This window comes from Gymnoscopelus braueri (assembly GCF_963280865.1).
Source record: "Gymnoscopelus braueri genome assembly, chromosome: 8".
Taxonomy (NCBI): domain Eukaryota; kingdom Metazoa; phylum Chordata; class Actinopteri; order Myctophiformes; family Myctophidae; genus Gymnoscopelus; species Gymnoscopelus braueri.
The window spans coordinates 42,781,745-42,801,744 of NC_137609.1; the positions used below are offsets into that span (position 1 = coordinate 42,781,745).

The 20,000-nt window shown below is 42.5% G+C and overlaps 1 protein-coding gene across 1 annotated transcript in view; it reads right to left on the bottom strand.

Moving 5' to 3' along the window:
• LOC308091088 (actin-binding LIM protein 3-like) overlaps positions 1 to 20,000 on the bottom strand; it is a gene marked incomplete at its 3' end in the record, with an annotated part of 92,886 nt that overhangs the window by 32,064 nt on the left and 40,822 nt on the right. The window contains exons 8-9 of the mRNA XM_080436425.1: positions 2,934 to 2,992; positions 2,182 to 2,256 (exon numbers count right to left, since the gene is read on the bottom strand). Of these exons, the coding sequence (XP_080292551.1) occupies positions 2,182 to 2,256; positions 2,934 to 2,992 (134 nt within the window). The remainder of the gene's footprint in view (positions 1 to 2,181; positions 2,257 to 2,933; positions 2,993 to 20,000) is intronic.

Here is a 20,000-nt window from a genome sequence, read left to right on the forward strand (position 1 = left end):
TCATGGAATGAGCTAATTCAGCTCATTACTTATATAAATGTGTATACAGTTTTATTTTTATTAATCATTATTATTATTATTTTTATATTATATATGTCACATTTTATTGGTATATTTGTTTTTATATACATCACTGCTAAAATATATATATATTTTTTATCTTCCTTCTCAAATTCTAATCTATTCTTCATTCCCTTGAACATAATTTTGTGTTTTTTGTTCCTGTCTCTTAACTATGTATCCTACTGTATTTATTTGATCTTGTACATGTACATGTATCGTTGTTTGTATGTCCGGCCTTGTGGGGAAAAATGGTGGGCGGATGGGGAGGACTGGGGAGGGGTGGATGGGAGTTGTTGGGAGAAAATGAAAAACCGAAGAGTTGTTTCAATTTTTGTAAATTTGAATACAATGTCATGTGTACTCTTTGAATAAATCTTGCTTTAAAAAAAAAAAAGACTTCTGGTGATTAGTAGTTTTCGTTCCCTACCTATGTTGAATGCACTTATTGTCGTTTTGGATAAAAGCGTCTGCTAAATGACTGTAATGTAATAGTAAGCTCCACTTGGGCGGAGGCGCGCTTCAAAGAGGCGCCTCCTTCCGTGTTCGCAAACAGTCAGGTGGTGAAGAGGGCCATAGCCCAATAAGACCAGGAAAGCATCTGTGTCATGTTTAGATTTCTTTGGGCTATATTCAAAAATAGCAGATATAGTGAAAATGTGTGCAAATCTTTGAATATATATATTTTTAAAGCAAATTTTGAGAAGGGGGTCCGTGGCCAAATACATAATCTAAAAATGTTTTCTAAATCCTAGCAGTATATCAGTGGTGCTCCAACTTTTCCATGTCAAGGACCCCCAAAATGTATAGTTATTTTGCCGCGGACCCCCATCTCAAAATATGTTGTTCCAGGGACCCCCCCCCCCCCCCAGAAGCAAAGATTTGAGTCAAAAATGTTTCCTTTAAAAAAAATATATACAGTATATTCAAAGATGTGCACCAATCTTCACAATTTTTCAAAAACAGCAGCTCTACAAGCTCATAGCGCGGCACCGAGTGCCGCACTATGAGCTTGTAGATCTGCTATTTTTGAATAGCCCAAAGAAATGTAAACATGACACAGATGCGTTCCCGTTAATGCACCCACCCTCTACATCAGGAGGTTCGATCCCTATACCCTCCGCCACTCACTTCAGCTTCCCGTCAGTCAATACAAACAGATACAAACACTCATTCACCCCCATAGCCATTACCCTCCTTATAACCACTTAAGCCCTACAGTATACACTCATCCTGTATTACTATACTATACGTTGTATGGCAAATAGTGTTTGCTTGTAGATCTGCAATTTTTGAACATTTTAAAATCCTAGTGTTCATTAACCACTTTGACCATTTTCAAAAATCGCACCAAAAAAAAGTAGATCTACAAGCTCACAGCAAAGTCGGGTTCGGGTGCTTAACTCGGGAGTGAACAACTGGAACCCAATGGACCCGTAAGGCCTCAGCACTATCACATCGATATGATGAGTGTGCCGAGTTATTTGGAAGGGTGAAGTTGAAGAGGGGGAGGAGCCAATCACCAATTATATATTTTTTGCATTAACCAAAGAGTAGTTCCCGGCAGAGTCTCCGGTAGGATACTTGCGGAGTCATTCAATTATTGACTCAGGAATGCGACAAAAAAAACGAAAAACTTCAAGGCTTCACGGGGTGTGTAATTGATAGAAAATACGATTTATTTTTGGGTGAACTACTCCTTTAACTCAGGGAAGCATAATGACTTATTTTACATAGGGGGATGATGGCAGGTTAGTCATTATGGTCCTTGTTTAGTTTTTTTCATGTTGTACTATATGCTGCCCTTCAGGGACAAAATAAAGATGAAGCTGAAGATGGATATGTACAGTACAAATACAGACACAATCTGAGACAAAGACAGAGAGAAGACAAAGAACAGGAAACAGGGAGACAGAGTACAGAGAGATCAGGAGGGACAGCAAGGCAGAGAATCTAAAGTAAAAAGTAAAGCCGACAGACAGACACACAGACAGACAGACACACAGACAGAAGAGAAAATAGTTTTCCAGCGAGGCCGTCACAGCTCTGTTGGTTACGGTTTGATTGACAGGGGCGACAGTGACGGTTGACATTGGAGGGGGTGACAGGGTGTGTACTCACACAGACCAGGTGGTGAGGAGATCCCAGGCTGGAGCCTGGAGGTGAGATGGATGCGGTCTCTGATGTGCGTCTCAACTGGTAGACACGCAGACACACGCACGCACGCACGCACAGACACACACACACACACACACACGCACGCACAGACACACACACACACGCACGCACGCACGCACAGACACACACACACACACACACACACACGCACGCACGCACAGACACACACACACACACACACACAGTAAAAAGTGTAAGTGACAGACAGAGCCTGAAGGCTGACCTACCAAGTTATGGGTCGGGACCGTAAAGATCCCCCTTTTTCTCATTTAAAAACAATAGTTATTTCAAAAGATTTTTTTTAAGTTTCAACAAAAACAAAAATCACAACTTTTCATCGTTTAAAAAACTATAAAACATCTAAGCATTTCCATAAATAAATGAAAAAAAAAGGTTAAGAAGCAGTGAATATATCAGATCTACAAGCTTGCAACGTTGTGAGCTTATTTGTGGACCACTGACCACTGACCACTGACCACTGACCACTGACCACTGACCACTGACCACTGACCCAAACAACAACAGATGACGCCAATCACAGACAGACAGACAGACAGACAGACAGACAGACAGACAGACAGACAGACAGACAGACAGACAGACAGACAGACAGACAGACAGACAGACAGACAGACAGACAGACAGACAGACAGACAGACAGACAGACAGACAGACAGACAGACAGACAGACTCACCCTCAGCTTTCTCTCCAATCGCGTGGCTTCCTTACAGACTGGGTGCCAAACCTCAGAACCTGCAACACACACACACACACACACACACACACACACACACACACACACACTTTATATTACAAGTAAGACGCGCGAACGCGGGAAGCGAACGCAATTTTTTAAAAATAAATATGAAAAAAAAAGATTTTAAAAAAAGTCACCAAAAAAAAAAAAAAAAAAAATACAAAAAAAATCTGCGTAAAAGGGAGCATCTTAGAAAAATAAAAATTCACTAAAAAAAAACTTTGAATGTTTTTGAACAATTCAACAAAGTGTTTGAAGTGCCTGTTTCACCCACTTCCGGGGGGCGGAGCCAAAATCCGAGCCCGAAGTATTTGTTCGTAGACCCCCACTTAGGGGGGGTAGAAAAAGTTTCGGAGCGATTCGGGCACTTTTCATTTAACATGGGGTTTCAATGGGGAGTTTTTAGGAGCCTTCTCCGGGGCGTGGCTTCCGGGGGAAGGGGCGGGCTTAAACGCAACCTTGACAGGTGTGTTCAGTTTTCAAAGACCTTTCATTTGATGTATGGTACGTCTAAATTGGACATTTACTTATCTCAGAGGAGCTGCACACAGGCAGTGCACACAGGCAGTGCACACAGAGACCCAGAGACACACACAAGCCGAGCACGGTTTCATAGTATGCTCCACTTGCGCGGAGGCGCGCCTTCGGCGCGCCTCCTTCCGCTGCGTTCGCAACTACTGTCACGGGGCAGCCCGTGCCCTATACACACATACACACCGCCCCCACCAATTCATTTCAATGAAAGTGTGTGAAGCACCCGAAGGCACCTCTACTTCCTGGATTGGCTCAAGGAATCTCTTTTTTAAGGAAGGGACGCGCTGGACGTCGGGGACGCGCCATGACGCTCATGGGTGGCAAGCCTCGCACCGGAAGTTCGATGAAATACATGGCATGTGAATGGAGCCACCTGGACCAGCTCATGAACACTATTTTTTAACGATTGCGATCTTATATAATCGCTTCAGGAATATAAAAGAAGACATATCACAGGTTGTTTTCTAATCACTTGCTTTTCGATGTGCACAGTACATCATTTTATTGAGGCATCTAAGCAGCAGCAGGTATCGTTTCTGGCTTGGAGGTATCGCAAGATTTGGTTTGCCAGACAGGAAATGGTGGACAGTCTCGCGATACTTTGGCAGTTCATCAACGTACTTTGTGCTCTTAAGATACCTCTACAAAATGATGTAGTGTGCACATCGAAAAGCAACACAGCAGAAAACAGTGTGTGATATGTTTTCTTTTATTTTCCTGAGCCGAGTATTTTGTCTCAATCGTTCAGAAGTAGTCTTTGTTCATAAGCTGTCCAGCCGGCTCTCATCGACTCCAATGTTATTTCACCGAACTTCCGGTGTGAGCTTGCCACCCAGTGCGGCAAATCTGCCGGCTGGAATTGCTGGATAGAGAGAATGACGTCGGCGTCCCTTCCTTAAAACAGGGATTCCTTGGATTGGCTCCACTATTGGAGCCAATAGAGCAGGCGCACTAGCGTTTCAGACGATAGACGCAGACGCAGTATAGCGTTTTAAATGCGGAAGTCCTGCGATCTCAGATTTGACCACCAGGCGACGGCAGCTTCACTGCTCTGCCGCGGTTCTGGGGGCTTGGGTATCTCCTCTGCAGTACTGGCACTCCTCTGTGTTGAATTGGAAACTGCCTAAACGGAAAAGGGCTAAACCATTCAACTTAAGAAGGGGGGTTCCCGGGAGAACGTGCCAAGTACTGTAGAGGAGGAGGGGTGTTTGACAGTAATAATGAGGCAAACTATTTCTATTGTCCAATTTGTCCTTTAAAGTAGAACATCTATTTAAGGTTAATTTGAGGTTAATTGTTTTCCTGTACATTTGTGGTAGGATCCTCTCCTATATAAGGGAGACTGCAGGTACAGGTTTTCAGAGATGCTCGGGCCAGCAGTATGGTAACGGTGAGAGAGCTGCCAGGGCCCTTATTACAGTAAAGGGGAATAGCCTAATGCAGTTTTGTTTTGTTGTTTCGCAGTTTTGCATTTAGTATTTTCTCAGTTCTCTATTTGGAATATTGTTTTGCACTGTATAAACGCTGCACTGGAGTTTGGTGGAGGAGTTTTGGGGCAAAAAACAACAACTTGCATCTCTGGACTGTTTTTGGAGCCTTGGCCTCGGTCAACTTTACAACTATACCAGTCATCAGGTATCAGTCATCGCTTGAAAGATTGACTTCCATTGATTCATCCCTTAAGCCACACCCAAAACTTTGATTTGAACATAACAGATCAACCACAAGTCCTCATCATAAAATAAGCCCCTTCAAAAGGGACACCCAGCAAAATGTCAGCACTGTTTGTCAAGACATTTGTCTCTCAAAAAAGTGGACCAAGGACACACCCACACCCACACCCACACCCACACCCACACCCACACCCACACCCACACATGTATTCCTACATTCTAAGCCCAGTGGGTTAGTTTAATGTGTGTGTGCGGGGAGGGGAGGTCCATAAAGTTTTATAGGATACGAACATGAAGGGTAGATCAGCACTTCTCAGCTAGAGCTATCCATCATATGCCCATCTCTCTCTTTTTCCACACACACACACACACACACACACACACACACACACACACACACACACACACACACACACACACACACACACACACACACACACACACACACACACACACACACACACACACACACACACACACACACACACAAACAAACATACACACACACACACACACACACGACCAGTCTGTCGAGAGGCAGTATGTTGCATTTAATGACATGGGTTGTATTTCTCTCCTTCATATACACTGAGAAGGACAGAGATAGCATGAGAGAGAGAGAGGGGGAGAGAGAGGGGGAGAGAGAGAGAGAGAGAGAGAGAGAGAGAGAGAGAGAGAGAACGGCAGGGAGAAGGACAGAGAGAGAATGACAGGGACGGGCAGACAGATAAGAGAGGTAGACAGCAGGATGGAGAGATGACAGGGTAATACGGACAGATGGACAGAGCGCGGAGAGATATAGAGAGGAACAGAGAGAGAGAGAGAGAGAGAGAGAGAGAGAGAGAGAGAGAGAGAGAGAGAGAGAGAGAGAGAGAGAGAGAGAGAGAGAGTAAGGGAAGGATGACAAATGAAGGAAGGACAAGGAGAAAACAGAGTGAAATAGAGATAGAGAAGAACAGAGGGCAGTGAAAGCACAGAGGATAAGACACAGAGAAAGAAAGACATACAGTGTATATATATGAGAGAGAGAGAGAGAGAGAGAGAGAGAGAGAGAGAGAGAGAGAGAGAGAGAGAGAGAGAGAGAGAGAGAGAGAGAGAGAGAGATGGGAGGGGTGCCAAAGACAGACGGACAAAGACCAGAGCCACAGAGAGACAGACATGCAGGCAGGACCGTAAAAGCTATTAAATTTAGCTGGTAGCAGTAAAGCACTGATGTCAGGATGTTACATGCATACGGATCTGATAGTGATAATGCCACTAATACATCCGCTCCACTAGCAAACACACACACACACACACACGCACACGCACACGCACACGCACACGCACACACACACACACACACATACACACACACACACACACACACACACACACACACACACACACACACACACACACACACACACACACACACACACGAACAAACACACATTCATATTATGGAGGGTGGACTAGACCGATTCAGCATCACTTTGTTTGTGATGCCTTGAGGGCAGAGTAAGCCCAAGGAATGGACCGTATAGCTTATCATGATGCTGGTGTGCTCATATATCACTGCTATAAAGCTGACCTGAACTCTCTCTCTCTCTCTCACACACACACACACACACACACACACGCACACACGCACGCACGCACGCACGCACGCACGCACGCATGAAGATATACATGGACGTTCAGTCGCACATATACACTCAATAATGCTCATTTTGTCTCATTATGTCAATATATGCAGGTATAGGAGTGCGTGCACACGCTAACAACCAACCCTAACGCACGTGCGTGCGTACACACTGGCAAAAATACACGCACAGAAACACACACAAAATCGATACTCCAGACACAAACCATGCATGGTGATTCACTACCCCCCCCCCCCCCCCCCTACCCCATCCCACCCACAATCCCCCCCACCCTGCGTTGGCTGCTAGTGGAGATAATACAGCCTGCGGGGCCTGACTCCCTCGCTGTGCCAGATGGAGAGAACTTAACTACCGTACAAAAGCAGCCCCCTCTGCCTTATTTACAAAGACCTTAATGTTTTATTGGCTTTGTACAAAAAAAAACGTTATAAACAAGACAAAAAACATATGCACAAATACACCCCCCCCCCCCAATCAACGCAGGTGTGAAGGCAGCCAGCGGTGCCGCTTCGTGCCTTTAAAATATCAATGACAGTGGCGTCTGCTTAAATTGCTTGAGGTACTTTGTCGCATGGTTACTCGCACGGTGACACCTCCGTCAACAATCACAGCGACGGAGCTCCGCACACTGGCTTTTCTACTTCCCATTCTTTTGAACGCAGAGCTGTCCAATCTCACATAGGCAGAGAGAGCAGTGTTACCATGATTACTCCCTTTTACCAAGGGAGTGACCAACAAGAATGGCTAAGAAAATAATCCATAGCTGCAGCACTACACAGACCTCTTTTGCTCTTGTTCTTCATCGAGACGGACAATATAATGGCTCTGATGGAGACAATGCAGGTAGGCCTCAGGGGAAAAGACCCCGGTAGGATTCAGTCCTTAGTTCTGCACAGATGCAGGACTATACCTGTATAGCTTCCCATTACGGCAGCGCGCGCGTGTGTGTTTCAAGAGGTGAGGCTCCTGAACCACTTAGACCCTGTAAAACAGAACTGAGGGCACCGTACATGGGGCAGTGAAGTACTGTGGATTCTTTAACAAATGGAGCGCTACGGCATGTGCACGCGCACACGAGCGATCGTCGATTGAAATAACCTCTTTAATATGTAGGATAATGGGGACACTTTAGCGTTGACATCAGTGGTGGAAATGTACTCAATTTTTTTACTTGAGTCAAAGTACAAAAGTATTGGTATCAAAATGTACTTAAAGTACCAAAATAGAAAGTACTCATTATGCAGAATGTCCCAGTTCCCAGTTTTCAAATGTATAAAAATCTTTTTGAAAATAGAAGATCTACAAGCTCACAATGCGTCGCATCGTGACGCATTGTAAGCTTGTAGATCAGCTATTTTCAAATGGCCGGAATGTATATAGGGCTAATAATAATAAAAATCTACAAAGTAACTAGTAACTAAAGTGTTCAAATAATTGTAGTGGAGTAAAAGTACAATACAAATATCTACAAGCTCCGTGCACTCTCTCCTTGCTTTCATGGTGTCTGTCTCTCCCACAGCAGGCTGTCTCCCTCTCTGCCTGTGTGAGAGTGCTCTGCGTTTGAAATAAAAGCCAAATAATCAGAAGCAGAAAGCCACTGCATGCAGTATTTGTGGGCTCAGTTGCTGTGATTGTTGACTGAGGTGAATGTTCCTCCCTAAAGGACAATCTTGCCCCATCAATCAAACTGATGGGGCAAGAGGAGTCGGAGACACTATGTCAAGGTGGTGGGGATTGCGTTTTAATTACACGATATCATGGGGACAGGCTCATTTGTAGGGATTGCTAGGGCTCAATAACCACTATTAACCATTACATGGAAAAATAGGCTTTTGTTTTTAAAACAGTTTGACTTACATTAACTATACATAGAGATAGTCTATAAAACTGTTCATCCTTCTATTTGCCTGCCCACCCGTCCGTCCGCCCGTCCGCCCGTCTACCCGTCCGCCCGTCTACCCGTCCGCCCGTCTACCCGTCCGCCCGTCTACCCGTCCGTTCGTCCGTCCGTCCGTCCGTCCATCAATCCGTCCGTCCATCCCATAAAATAAATGGGACCATAATTGACCAAAACGCATATCATGGTGATTGAAAGAAGACTTTAAACTAGCGACTGGAAGTATATAGTATTTAAGACAATGTTTATTAACGTAATAAAAATGTAAATTTCGTCCAAAAACCCCTCCGCTTGAATAAATTGCTTCTGCAACCAGCAGGGGTGAAACAGCGAGACTACAGGCCATTCATATGAACTGTCACACTTCCTATATAGCCTCAATTTACAAGCCGGATGCTAGCCCCTTGGTCCATTCATCCATCCATCCGTAATAGTGAGCTGAAACATTCATTCACACACACACACACACACACATATACACACGCACGCGCACGTGCACGCGCACGCACACGCACACACACACACACACACACACTGTTGAACATCTGGAGATGTATTAGAACGTAATTTATGTTGAACAGTTCACTTTAGGATATAGGCTTTAAATTATGTTGCCTAAAGAAAGAATATGATATTGACTGGTTGAAATGACTGCTGAGGTGCACTCGAAGGCTTGCAGCAGGCAGAGGCCTGCATTTCCTTTATGTGCATTTCCTGTATGAGCTGCACTCACTGCGTACGTGACATACAGCCTGCATCTATGGCTGATCAGTGAGGTCAAAGAGTACCCAAGATTTGATAGTTTTAACCAAATGTTCTGATTAATGATTTAATGTAATCATATGTAATTGCTGATAATATGCAGTATAATTGCATTTACTGAATTATGCTCAGGTATAAGACACATTTTGGGGGACATTTAACCCCTCAGTATGCCCATATATGGCCATGCTGATAATGTCGTGCAAGGTGCAAAGTAAGCGTTTTTTTTGTGTGTGTGTGTGTGGGTAGCTGTTGGACAAGTCACACTTACACCCACATACAGACACACTGACTTCTGAGAATCACCTATAGCGTCTGACTTCTAAGAATAAGGCATGCACGCCTATGTGCACGCAAATACACACACACTGACTTTCTTAACTTTCAAAAAGTCACCTACGTGCACACCTACGTGCACACACACATACACACACTGATGTCTGGAGAGCTTCCTTTAGACCGTACTACCGTATAAAGGGGCGCTCACAAGAGCATCACGAGGGAGGCTGGGGAGACAGAGGCTGAGGGAGACTTGGGAGGTTTTGGACACGGACGGCTGTTGGGGGCCCTTTGGGCCCCTTGGGCTCTTAGGTTTTTGGGGCTTCTTCTCTTGCACCTTGCTCAGATGTTAAGCAGTCATGGCTCCACATGGAGGAAGGTAAAACATTACTTAAATTAGGAAGGTAAAAAATTACTTAAATTAAGAAGGTAACAAATTACTTAAATTAAGAAGGTAAAACAATAAATTATTTCAAAAAGGGTAAATTTCTCTATTTTGAGATTAAGCCTATTTGGTGCTACTTTAGGGAGGACGGTTGGCTGATTGAATCTATGAGAGCTTGTGGCTGGATACCTGTGCAGTCACATGAAAGGGGTTATAAGCCCGCATCTTCCGTAGACCATACGAGAAGCAGTACATTACTGTGGGAAGTATAATGGCATAAGATGCAGGCTTTTAGAATAGTAAAAAAGACTGAGCCAATTCATCGGTCTACACTTGCTATCTGGTACAGATGCTCTCTCAAACAGCCAGTCTACCATCTTGGTAGTATTTAGTATTTGTACATTTTTGGAATTACCAAATTTAGACTAGCCTGTATTTCAGGCTGAATGAGATCTAAATGGAACCTCCTCTTTTTAATCTAAATTATAAATTAGTTTAGGACAAGCCTAAATTAAGGCATTTGTAATCTGACCAGACAGACATGAAACATTACTAGATTTCATTTCTATTGGTATTTTGTATTTGTATTTTGTATTGTTAAATACACATCTGTAATCCCACTATGAACTGAGCAAATAAAGGGAAGCTTTTAATCTTTAAAAAAAAGCCTCATTTTCTGAGTTAGTGTTATAAAGATAAATTAGACTAGGGGTTTCTTTTGAAGGACACCATCACGCCCTCGGTGAGTATGAGAATTCCACACTACGGCAACACACACACATTCAATACACACCCCATACAGGTAGAGATTTGTAACTGATGCAAAGTTTGATGCCAACGTTTTGATGCAGAGCTGTTGGGAGTAATGTGTTAATGAATGTTTTTGGTAGTGCAATGTTTGGTATGCAATGAATTGTGAGAATTGAATTGTTTTCGCAATAAGGGTGTGCTGTGATGTTGTACTGAGGGTTGGCATGGTGGCGTAAAGAGTGATAAGGTTTGCATGTGTTGGCTCATTGACCCTATGTGTGACTGGACTTAAGAGTGAGTGAAGTTCTGAGTGGCAGGCCATAGGGATGTAATGGGTTGGTATAACATATGAGCTTCAGTGCATTTTCTCTAGTCAGAGGAGTAGGATAGGTTGTTTCAGTGGGGACGCTTGACTGAGTGAAGGTCAAGTGGATGTTTCTGTTGAAGCTGGCCAGTGAGCATAGGGGGCCCCTCTGCCTCCTGCCTTTCTTATAACCGTGTTATCCTCAGGTCCATAGTTTGTCTTAAGTCGGGGACGAGGTATTATGGTAGAGGATCGAGTTATTAAAGGACTCACGGATGGTGACCAGACTTAGACTAAAAATTAGCCGTTAATTCCCTGAAGGCCAAGGGCCTGCTAACATAGTCGAATTTGCTCTGAAATCACCATGACGGAGAACACATGGTTGTTCTTTCGTTGCCACAAGTAAATATACAGTTATACGCTTCTGTGTGTTGCTTGTTTAAAAGGTCCCCGCGTGGGGGACCTCCTGTCTGTATTTTGATGCTGCTCCAGTCGTGGTCTGGAACGGTTGATATGGCGCCCAACCTGGTGGCAGGAAATGAGTATTGCGTGTCTAACCACTAAACATTTTATTGTTCTATGGTATTAGATAGTTTTGCTTATCCTGTTAAACTTCGAATCCCCTTTGAAGTTAAAAAGTGTCATGTATAACCAGCGAAATTCAAGCTGAGGTAACACATTGAAATTTGCCAAAAGGCGTAGCACACTGTCATGTGATTTCACAATCATCTGCGGAGATGACAGTGGCTTAATGGAGATATGCTACAATTTTTGCTCTGTTCAATTTTTAGGAACCAGTACCTACAAGAACTAAGGCTAGTAGAACTCCTCTAAAAATCCAGCCACTCCTCTTATTGGAGAGGAAATTGCCTGTTTAAAATGGGAGGAAAACGTGGTTTGTAGTGTTTAAACCTGGACCAGTTGGACAGAAAATTATACTCAAAACGAGGTTTTGCGTTTGAGTAGAAATAGTGAAAATTAGATGTGTTGCTGCCCGTAGGCGTGGTAGATGCCTAGGTTGTTGAAATAAAAGCTTGGTGAGTTTTAGCCCTAAGAGTTTAATTGCGGCTAAACTCCCCCGTCCTGCACCATTTATATCCGCACCGTGATGTGGAACGAGGTGACGATCTAGTTGAATTGATCACTCAGCGCGGAAAGAAAGATCTAGGAACCAAGGGACGATTGCATACTGTTTGCATAAAGGCATAAACCCTAACCAAAAAGTTTTATTATTTTTGTAGCGGCAGATATATATGTGTATATGTGGGCAGACCCCAAATCGGCGTACATATATACATATATATACTTAGGAAGACCCGTGCACATGGTTGGCGGAGAAACCTAGGACATGTATGTATAGAAAAATACATGCATGGAGGAGTATATGTATGTGTAGAACCATATGCATGTATTGAGACAGACTTATATGCGTGTATAGAAAACCCTATATGTGTGTATAAAATAAGGAAGAACCGTTCACATGGTTGACGGGGAAGCCTAGGACATGTATTTATAGAAAATAAAATTACATGTATTAAGGAGTATTTTGTATGTGTGGAACTATATACGTGTATTGAGACAGAATTATATGCGTGTATAGACAACCCCATATATATATATATAATAAGGAAGAACCGTGCACATGGCTGACGGGGAAACCTATGATGGGGCCGAGGAGGTAGAGACCGAATTTGGCTCCATACAAGAAGAAGAGTTAGAAAGACCCTCTCCCAATGCCCCTCAGGGAGCAAGGAGCTCGGGAGAGTGGGAGCAGGCTTTCTCCCGTTATAGGGAGGTGCCCGCTTATGCCGAAACCTAAGAAAGGAAGTATATTATGGCCCATGCCAGGCCTAGTATGGCAAAGTTCTCCCGGGTATTCCTACTGGAATATTGACGGGACAAAATGCACTCACCAAGGTGCCCCTAGAGCAAGCCTATCTAGTGGTCACCAAGGTGCACGAAGGTTTAGGTTATGTGGGACATGAGAAGATCCGCAGGTTTTTGGCGGATAATCAGGTCCTAATACCTACACTTAGAACACACTTACAACACAAGTGGGATCAGGGTGTCAGCAAGTGTATGATGGGGGGATGGGTTTAATAATAACTTTTTCTGAATAACTCAGAATACTGTGCAAAGGCACAAGTGGGAGAACACTTTAGTGCAGACATTACAAATGTTAAAATGCTCCCATGTTGGGATGAACCACTAAAACAAATTACATTTAATTTGTTAAAAATACATAAAAGGTAAAGAGTGAATTAAATGGATAAATAAAAATGTGAATTTTGGACCACAAAAATTCTAATTTTTTGGACCAACACCCTCTGTTTTGGGGGAACACACTCTAGGAAAATTAGGGAAATGGTCTAAAATAGCATCCCCTCATCCCATCTCACCTGAAGCTGACGCCTGTGAACACTATTTACATACCTCACAAAGCCGTGTGGATTCTTTTTTACTTTCCGGGGGACGAAAATAGGGAGAGGCTAGATGCCTCAAGGCTCATTGGCTAAATACGGTGCAAGCTCAAAGGAATAGGACTATTAGGACTAATACAACTATTTAGAAATAGTTCTAAATAGTTATGAGTAATCTGACCCTGTAAACTGGCTTCATATGAGCCAGAGAGGGAGAGATAAATGTAGATGCTTAACAACAGTGACAACGTCACTCATGTTATCTTAGCTATATGTATGATTGGTTTCCAGTAAGACTGAGTAACCATACATGAGAAAAATTATAATAATTGGACGACCTATCCCGTTCTATTGTTGGCTTAGTAAATTCTAAGCCCATTGAGTTGTTTTGAAATTGTTTAAGTGTATGTTATATAAGACGTTGTTCAGGAAGAATATATGATTTATCTTATATATTTAATAGATTTCACAGAGAGATGCTAGAAATTATCAGTGGGGTATAACACAGTTATTTTGGGGACCTTTTGCATGTGCGTGTGCTTGTGCACCTTTGTGTGCTGGCATGGCCTGGTAAATGAGAGAAGAAAAAAGAAGCAGCTAATTTCTGCTGTCATCGATAGTTTCAGCAAAGAAGCATGTCCCACTAAGGGAGAATTTTGGGCGTAGTGTAACTGAAACTATGAGCCTCTCTGTTCAGGAAACGCTCACAGAAATGCTCAGTTCTATTTATAGAAACAATGTCATGCCTACGGCACGCTTACTCTCACCAATTTGCCAGAGATAGGTCAGACCCAAAAGGTCTGTTTTCCTCTCATAAGAAAAGGGGTCTTATTTCACCCTTCAGCTGTACCTATATCGTTTTTTAGTATAGTTTGATTTTGTTTAAAATGTTACCATCAGTTCTGACAGTGCATTCCATGCAATCATGGTTTGATACAGCACTGTACCTTGCATTGAACTGTGTTCTAAATGTAGGGACTAGAAAATGAGCTCTTGTGGTATGTTTTGACACTTGTTAAGGGGACAGGAAGTGATGATGTCGGCCTCTCCGTGACTGTCGTCTAGGAGAACCTGACATGCATCTCTCTGACACTGGTTGTATATGACCATTGATGGGGGAGGCTATAGTGGCTCCATTTTGAATCAACAGTTTTTCTAAGAATGTATTATGAAAAGGCCTGTTTATAGGGCTATTATTGGAGCCAGTAAAGGCACTCTTAGCCTAGCTGGGCAGTGAAATCACTTTTACTTTTTCCAAATTATTTGGGCAGGAATTGACCTTAAGGCTCAGATTAGAAACATGGAATAGCCTATTGGAGCTGAGCCTGTCACAATTACTAACTGATACCTTAATCGCCATTTTTTTGCATAATATGCATACATTTTTTCCCTGATAACATTTTTGCTTTTCAGGAGGAGTGGTGAAAACAGCAAATCTACAAGCTTACAATCTTGTGGATCGACTATTTCCACTATATTCTATTCTGAAATATACACATTATTAAATGTGTCAGTTATTTGATAATTAAAAATATTTGTTATATCTGCCCAGTGCAACTTTTGTTTATGAAACCTAAAGGCCAGGCAGAAATTAAATTGTTGTGGTCAATACCAGCAACCAAATGAAATTGTTAATCCAAATAATTTGTGTGATTATCAAAAAAAATAAAGTATGACAGTCCTAATTGGAGTAGACATATGAATGGCTACCTAATCTGATAGCCTACTTTAGCTGTCAATAATCAGGTGGCTTGTCATTATTGATGGACACTCTTTTCTTCACCTCTTCTGTGCTTACTTTACACAGTTGAAAGAACATTCTATTCTTCAGGATATGTTCTGTAATATTGACATAGGGTGCCTTTAATGTGCCCCAGAGCTTTTTGTCATAGTTTTAATTTGTATTTTATTTTACAAAATAATCACCACTCAAGAAGAGTGAGTGGTTTCATTGCTATTTTTTAGCTGCTCTATATTCCATGGGGCCCTAACTGTTCTAACAGATAACTTTTTGAACAAGGGCATGTTTATCCATTACTGAGTTTAATAGCTTCATAGAAATCTGAAGTTGAACATTTGGGTCCGTTCTGTATAAAATGTCAGGTCAACATATATAGTATACTTATCACCGTTCATTAACTTAAAACAAAGTAATTTGTAAGATTTGTTAAGCAAGAATAGTTTTTGGTCTTATGTTGACAGATGACTATCCTCAAATTAATCCTCTAAGTGAGTTTCATATTCTTTATTTCCAGATACTTATTTCTGAGACTGCATATTCACACTCTGAATAACGGTTTCAGAAAATATATGACCTCTGGAGCCTTAAAGCAATATGCTTTTCTGAAAATACTTGCCATAGGCAGTATACATAATTGTATGATATCTCTGGGTGAGTTGATTACTGTATGTCTGAGTTGTAGCAGGAACACTGCTGCTACAGAAGCATTTTTTAAATCTTGAACACCCCATTTATTTTGTATTAATAAAAAAAAAAAAGGGTTAGTCATGTAGATTGACAACACAGGCATGACATGAACTATAGTTAGAATTTTTGATTGCTAATTATTTTCATGTCCTTTTTCCTGTTTTCTTTTGAACTAGAAATATTTTATTTTTCTTGGACAACCCCTTGTGTAATATTTTTTATTACTTTGAGCATTGACACAACTTTACAGACTGAACCTGACCCGCCACGACCCAAGGAGCAGGTTCAAGGCCAGACCCCGAATCCTGGAACAGTCCACCGAATGTGAACACTCCAGACCTTCCTCTCAATCTATGTGAGGGGTTCTGCCCGAACACTGCTGCCCGGCTGCTGCCCGCTGGTGATGAACTCTTCCTGTCCGACCAATTTTGTGGTATCGTCCGATGAAGATCTGCTGATCCACTACGTGAGAAACATGGTCCTGGGCATGACAGTAAACTGCAACCGGAGATGTCCTGGGTATGACAGTAAACTGCAACCGCAGTGGTCCTGGGTACGACATTAAACTGCAACCGCATGTGTCCTGGGTACGACATTAAACTGCAACCGCAGTGGTCCTGGGCATGACAGTAAACTGCAACCGCAGATGTCTTGGGCACGACATTAAACTGCAACCGCAGGTGTCTTGGGCATGACATTAAACTGCAACCGCAGGCTGTAGAGAGGTAGTACCTTACCTCAGCAAGGGTCCTTTGGCAAAGGAAAACATCCCTACTGTTAGTCCTGGTCCTCCTACATGCCTGTATGGTACTTCCCGTGGTGCCTGGTCTAGCCAACACACTGGGGGGAAAAAAAACAGACTGCGCGGAGTCTGGTGGCTGGTGGCATTGCTGGTGCAGATCTAGCTGGTGACCTTGCTGCTGAAGATCTAGAGAGGGTGACCGGGAAACTTCCGGTTACTGACCATGAAACTGAACTCATGAACTTGCTCCCAAAGAAGGGGGTGACTGGTTATTAGTGCAAGGTCACATGATGTGGCCTGGGAAAGCGCTGTGAGACCTGGACCTGTCATCACTAGTGTGGTGTATAGGCATGGGTCTTTTGTTGTGATTACGATGGACAGTGGACAAGAGAAGACGGAAAAGAGACTTTTGCCTGGGCTTAAAATGCAGTTGGATGGGACTGAAGCGGCTGATATGGGCTTGGTTTGGATGAAGACGGACAATGATTATACTGCTCTGGGGGTCTGGATGAGGGTCACTTCATTCTGTTTTGATGTGGGTTCCATGAAAGAAAAAAGAAAAATGCAAAGGGTTGATATTTGTATTTTTGGTTAATATTATTATCTGATGTTTATCTTTTGTTTGCTACCATTTCTGTAATGGTGGTGCATTTTTGTTAAACAATTTGAAGGAGTCTTGTATTTACCCTTTTGGCGGTACTTCAGATATATTTTATATAATTTGTTTCTTTTCATTTGTACTTTTTGGGGTGTTTTGTTCAAGTTATTTTAGGTTTTTTTCAACATAAATGTACGAGAGAGGGTGTTGAACATCTGGAGATGTATTAGAACGTAATTTATGTTGAACAGTTCACTTTAGGATATAGGCTTTAAATTATGTTGCCTAAAGAAAGAATATGATATTGACTGGTTGAAATGACTGCTGAGGTGCACTCGAAGGCTTGCAGCAGGCAGAGGCCTGCATTTCCTTTATGTGCATTTCCTGTATGAGCTGCACTCACTGCGTACGTGACATACAGCCTGCATCTATGGCTGATCAGTGAGGTCAAAGAGTACCCAAGATTTGATAGTTTTAACCAAATGTTCTGATTAATGATTTAATGTAATCATATGTAATTGCTGATAATATGCAGTATAATTGCATTTACTGAATTATGCTCAGGTATAAGACACATTTTGGGGGACATTTAACCCCTCAGTATGCCCATATATGGCCATGCTGATAATGTCGTGCAAGGTGCAAAGTAAGCGTTTTTTTTGTGTGTGTGTGTGTGGGTAGCTGTTGGACAAGTCACACTTACACCCACATACAGACACACTGACTTCTGAGAATCACCTATAGCGTCTGACTTCTAAGAATAAGGCATGCACGCCTATGTGCACGCAAATACACACACACTGACTTTCTTAACTTTCAAAAAGTCACCTACGTGCACACCTACGTGCACACACACATACACACACTGATGTCTGGAGAGCTTCCTTTAGACCGTACTACCGTATAAAGGGGCGCTCACAAGAGCATCACGAGGGAGGCTGGGGAGACAGAGGCTGAGGGAGACTTGGGAGGTTTTGGACACGGACGGCTGTTGGGGGCCCTTTGGGCCCCTTGGGCTCTTAGGTTTTTGGGGCTTCTTCTCTTGCACCTTGCTCAGATGTTAAGCAGTCATGGCTCCACATGGAGGAAGGTAAAACATTACTTAAATTAGGAAGGTAAAAAATTACTTAAATTAAGAAGGTAAAAAATTACTTAAATTAAGAAGGTAAAACAATACTTACATTTAAAAAGGGTACATTTCTCTATTTTGAGATTAAGCCTATTTGGTGCTACTTTAAGGACATTATAGGAATTACCAAATTTAGACTAGCCTGTATTTTAGGCTGAATGATATCTAAATGGAACCTCCTCTTTTTAATCTAAATTCTAAATTAGTTTAGGACAAGCCTAAATTAAGGCATTTGTAATCTGACCAGACAGACATGAAACATTACTAGATTTCATTTCTATTGGTATTTTGTATTTGTATTTTGTATTGTTAAATACACATCTGTAATCCCGCTATGAACTGAGCAAATAAAGGGAAGCTTTTAATCTTCCAAAAAGCCTCATTTTCTGAGTTAGTGTTATAAAGATAAAATAGACTAGGGGTTTCTTTTGAAGGACACCATCACGCCCTCGGTGAGTATGAGAATTCCACACTACGGCAACACACACACATTCAATACACACCCCATACAGGTAGAGATTTGTAACTGATGCAAAGTTTGATGCCAATGTTTGATACAGAGCTTGTTGGGAGCGATGTGTTAATGAATGTTTTTGGTAGTGCAATGTTTGGTATGCAATGAATTGTGAGAATTGAATTGTTTTCGCAATAAGGGTGTGCTGTGATGTTGTACTGAGGATTGGCATGGTGGCGTAAAGAGTGATAAGGTTTGCATGTGTTTGGCTCATTGACCCTATGTGTGACTGGACTTAAGAGTGAGTGAAGTTCTGAGTGGCAGGCCATAGGGATGTAATGGGTTGGTATAACATATGAGCTTCAGTGCATTTTCTCTAGTCAGAGGAGTAGGATAGGTTGTTTCAGTGGGGACGCTTGACTGAGTGAAGGTCAAGTGGATGTTTCTGTTGAAGCTGGCCAGTGAGCATAGGGGGCCCCTCTGCCTCCTGCCTTTCTTATAACCGTGTTATCCTCAGGTCCATAATTTGTCTTAAGTCGGGGACGAGGTATTATGGTAGAGGATCGAGTTATTAAAGGACTCACGGATGGTGACCAGACTTAGACTAAAAATTAGCCGTTAATTCCCTGAAGGCCAAGGGCCTGCTAACATAGTCGAATTTGCTCTGAAATCACCATGACGGAGAACACATGGTTGTTCTTTCGTTGCCACAAGTAAATATACAGTTATACGCTTCTGTGTGTTGCTTGTTTAAAAGGTCCCCGCGTGGGGGATCTCCTGTCTGTATTTTGATGCTGCTCCAGTCGTGGTCTGGAACGGTTGATAACACACACACACACACACACACACACACACACACACACGTAGTTCATAATAGACCTTTCCACCACTCATCAACACACACACACTCACTCGCTCGCTCGCAATCAATCCCATGGATGCATGTCTGGAATGAGAAGTGGTGTATACATGAGTGTGTATCCATGTGTGTGTGTGTGTGTGT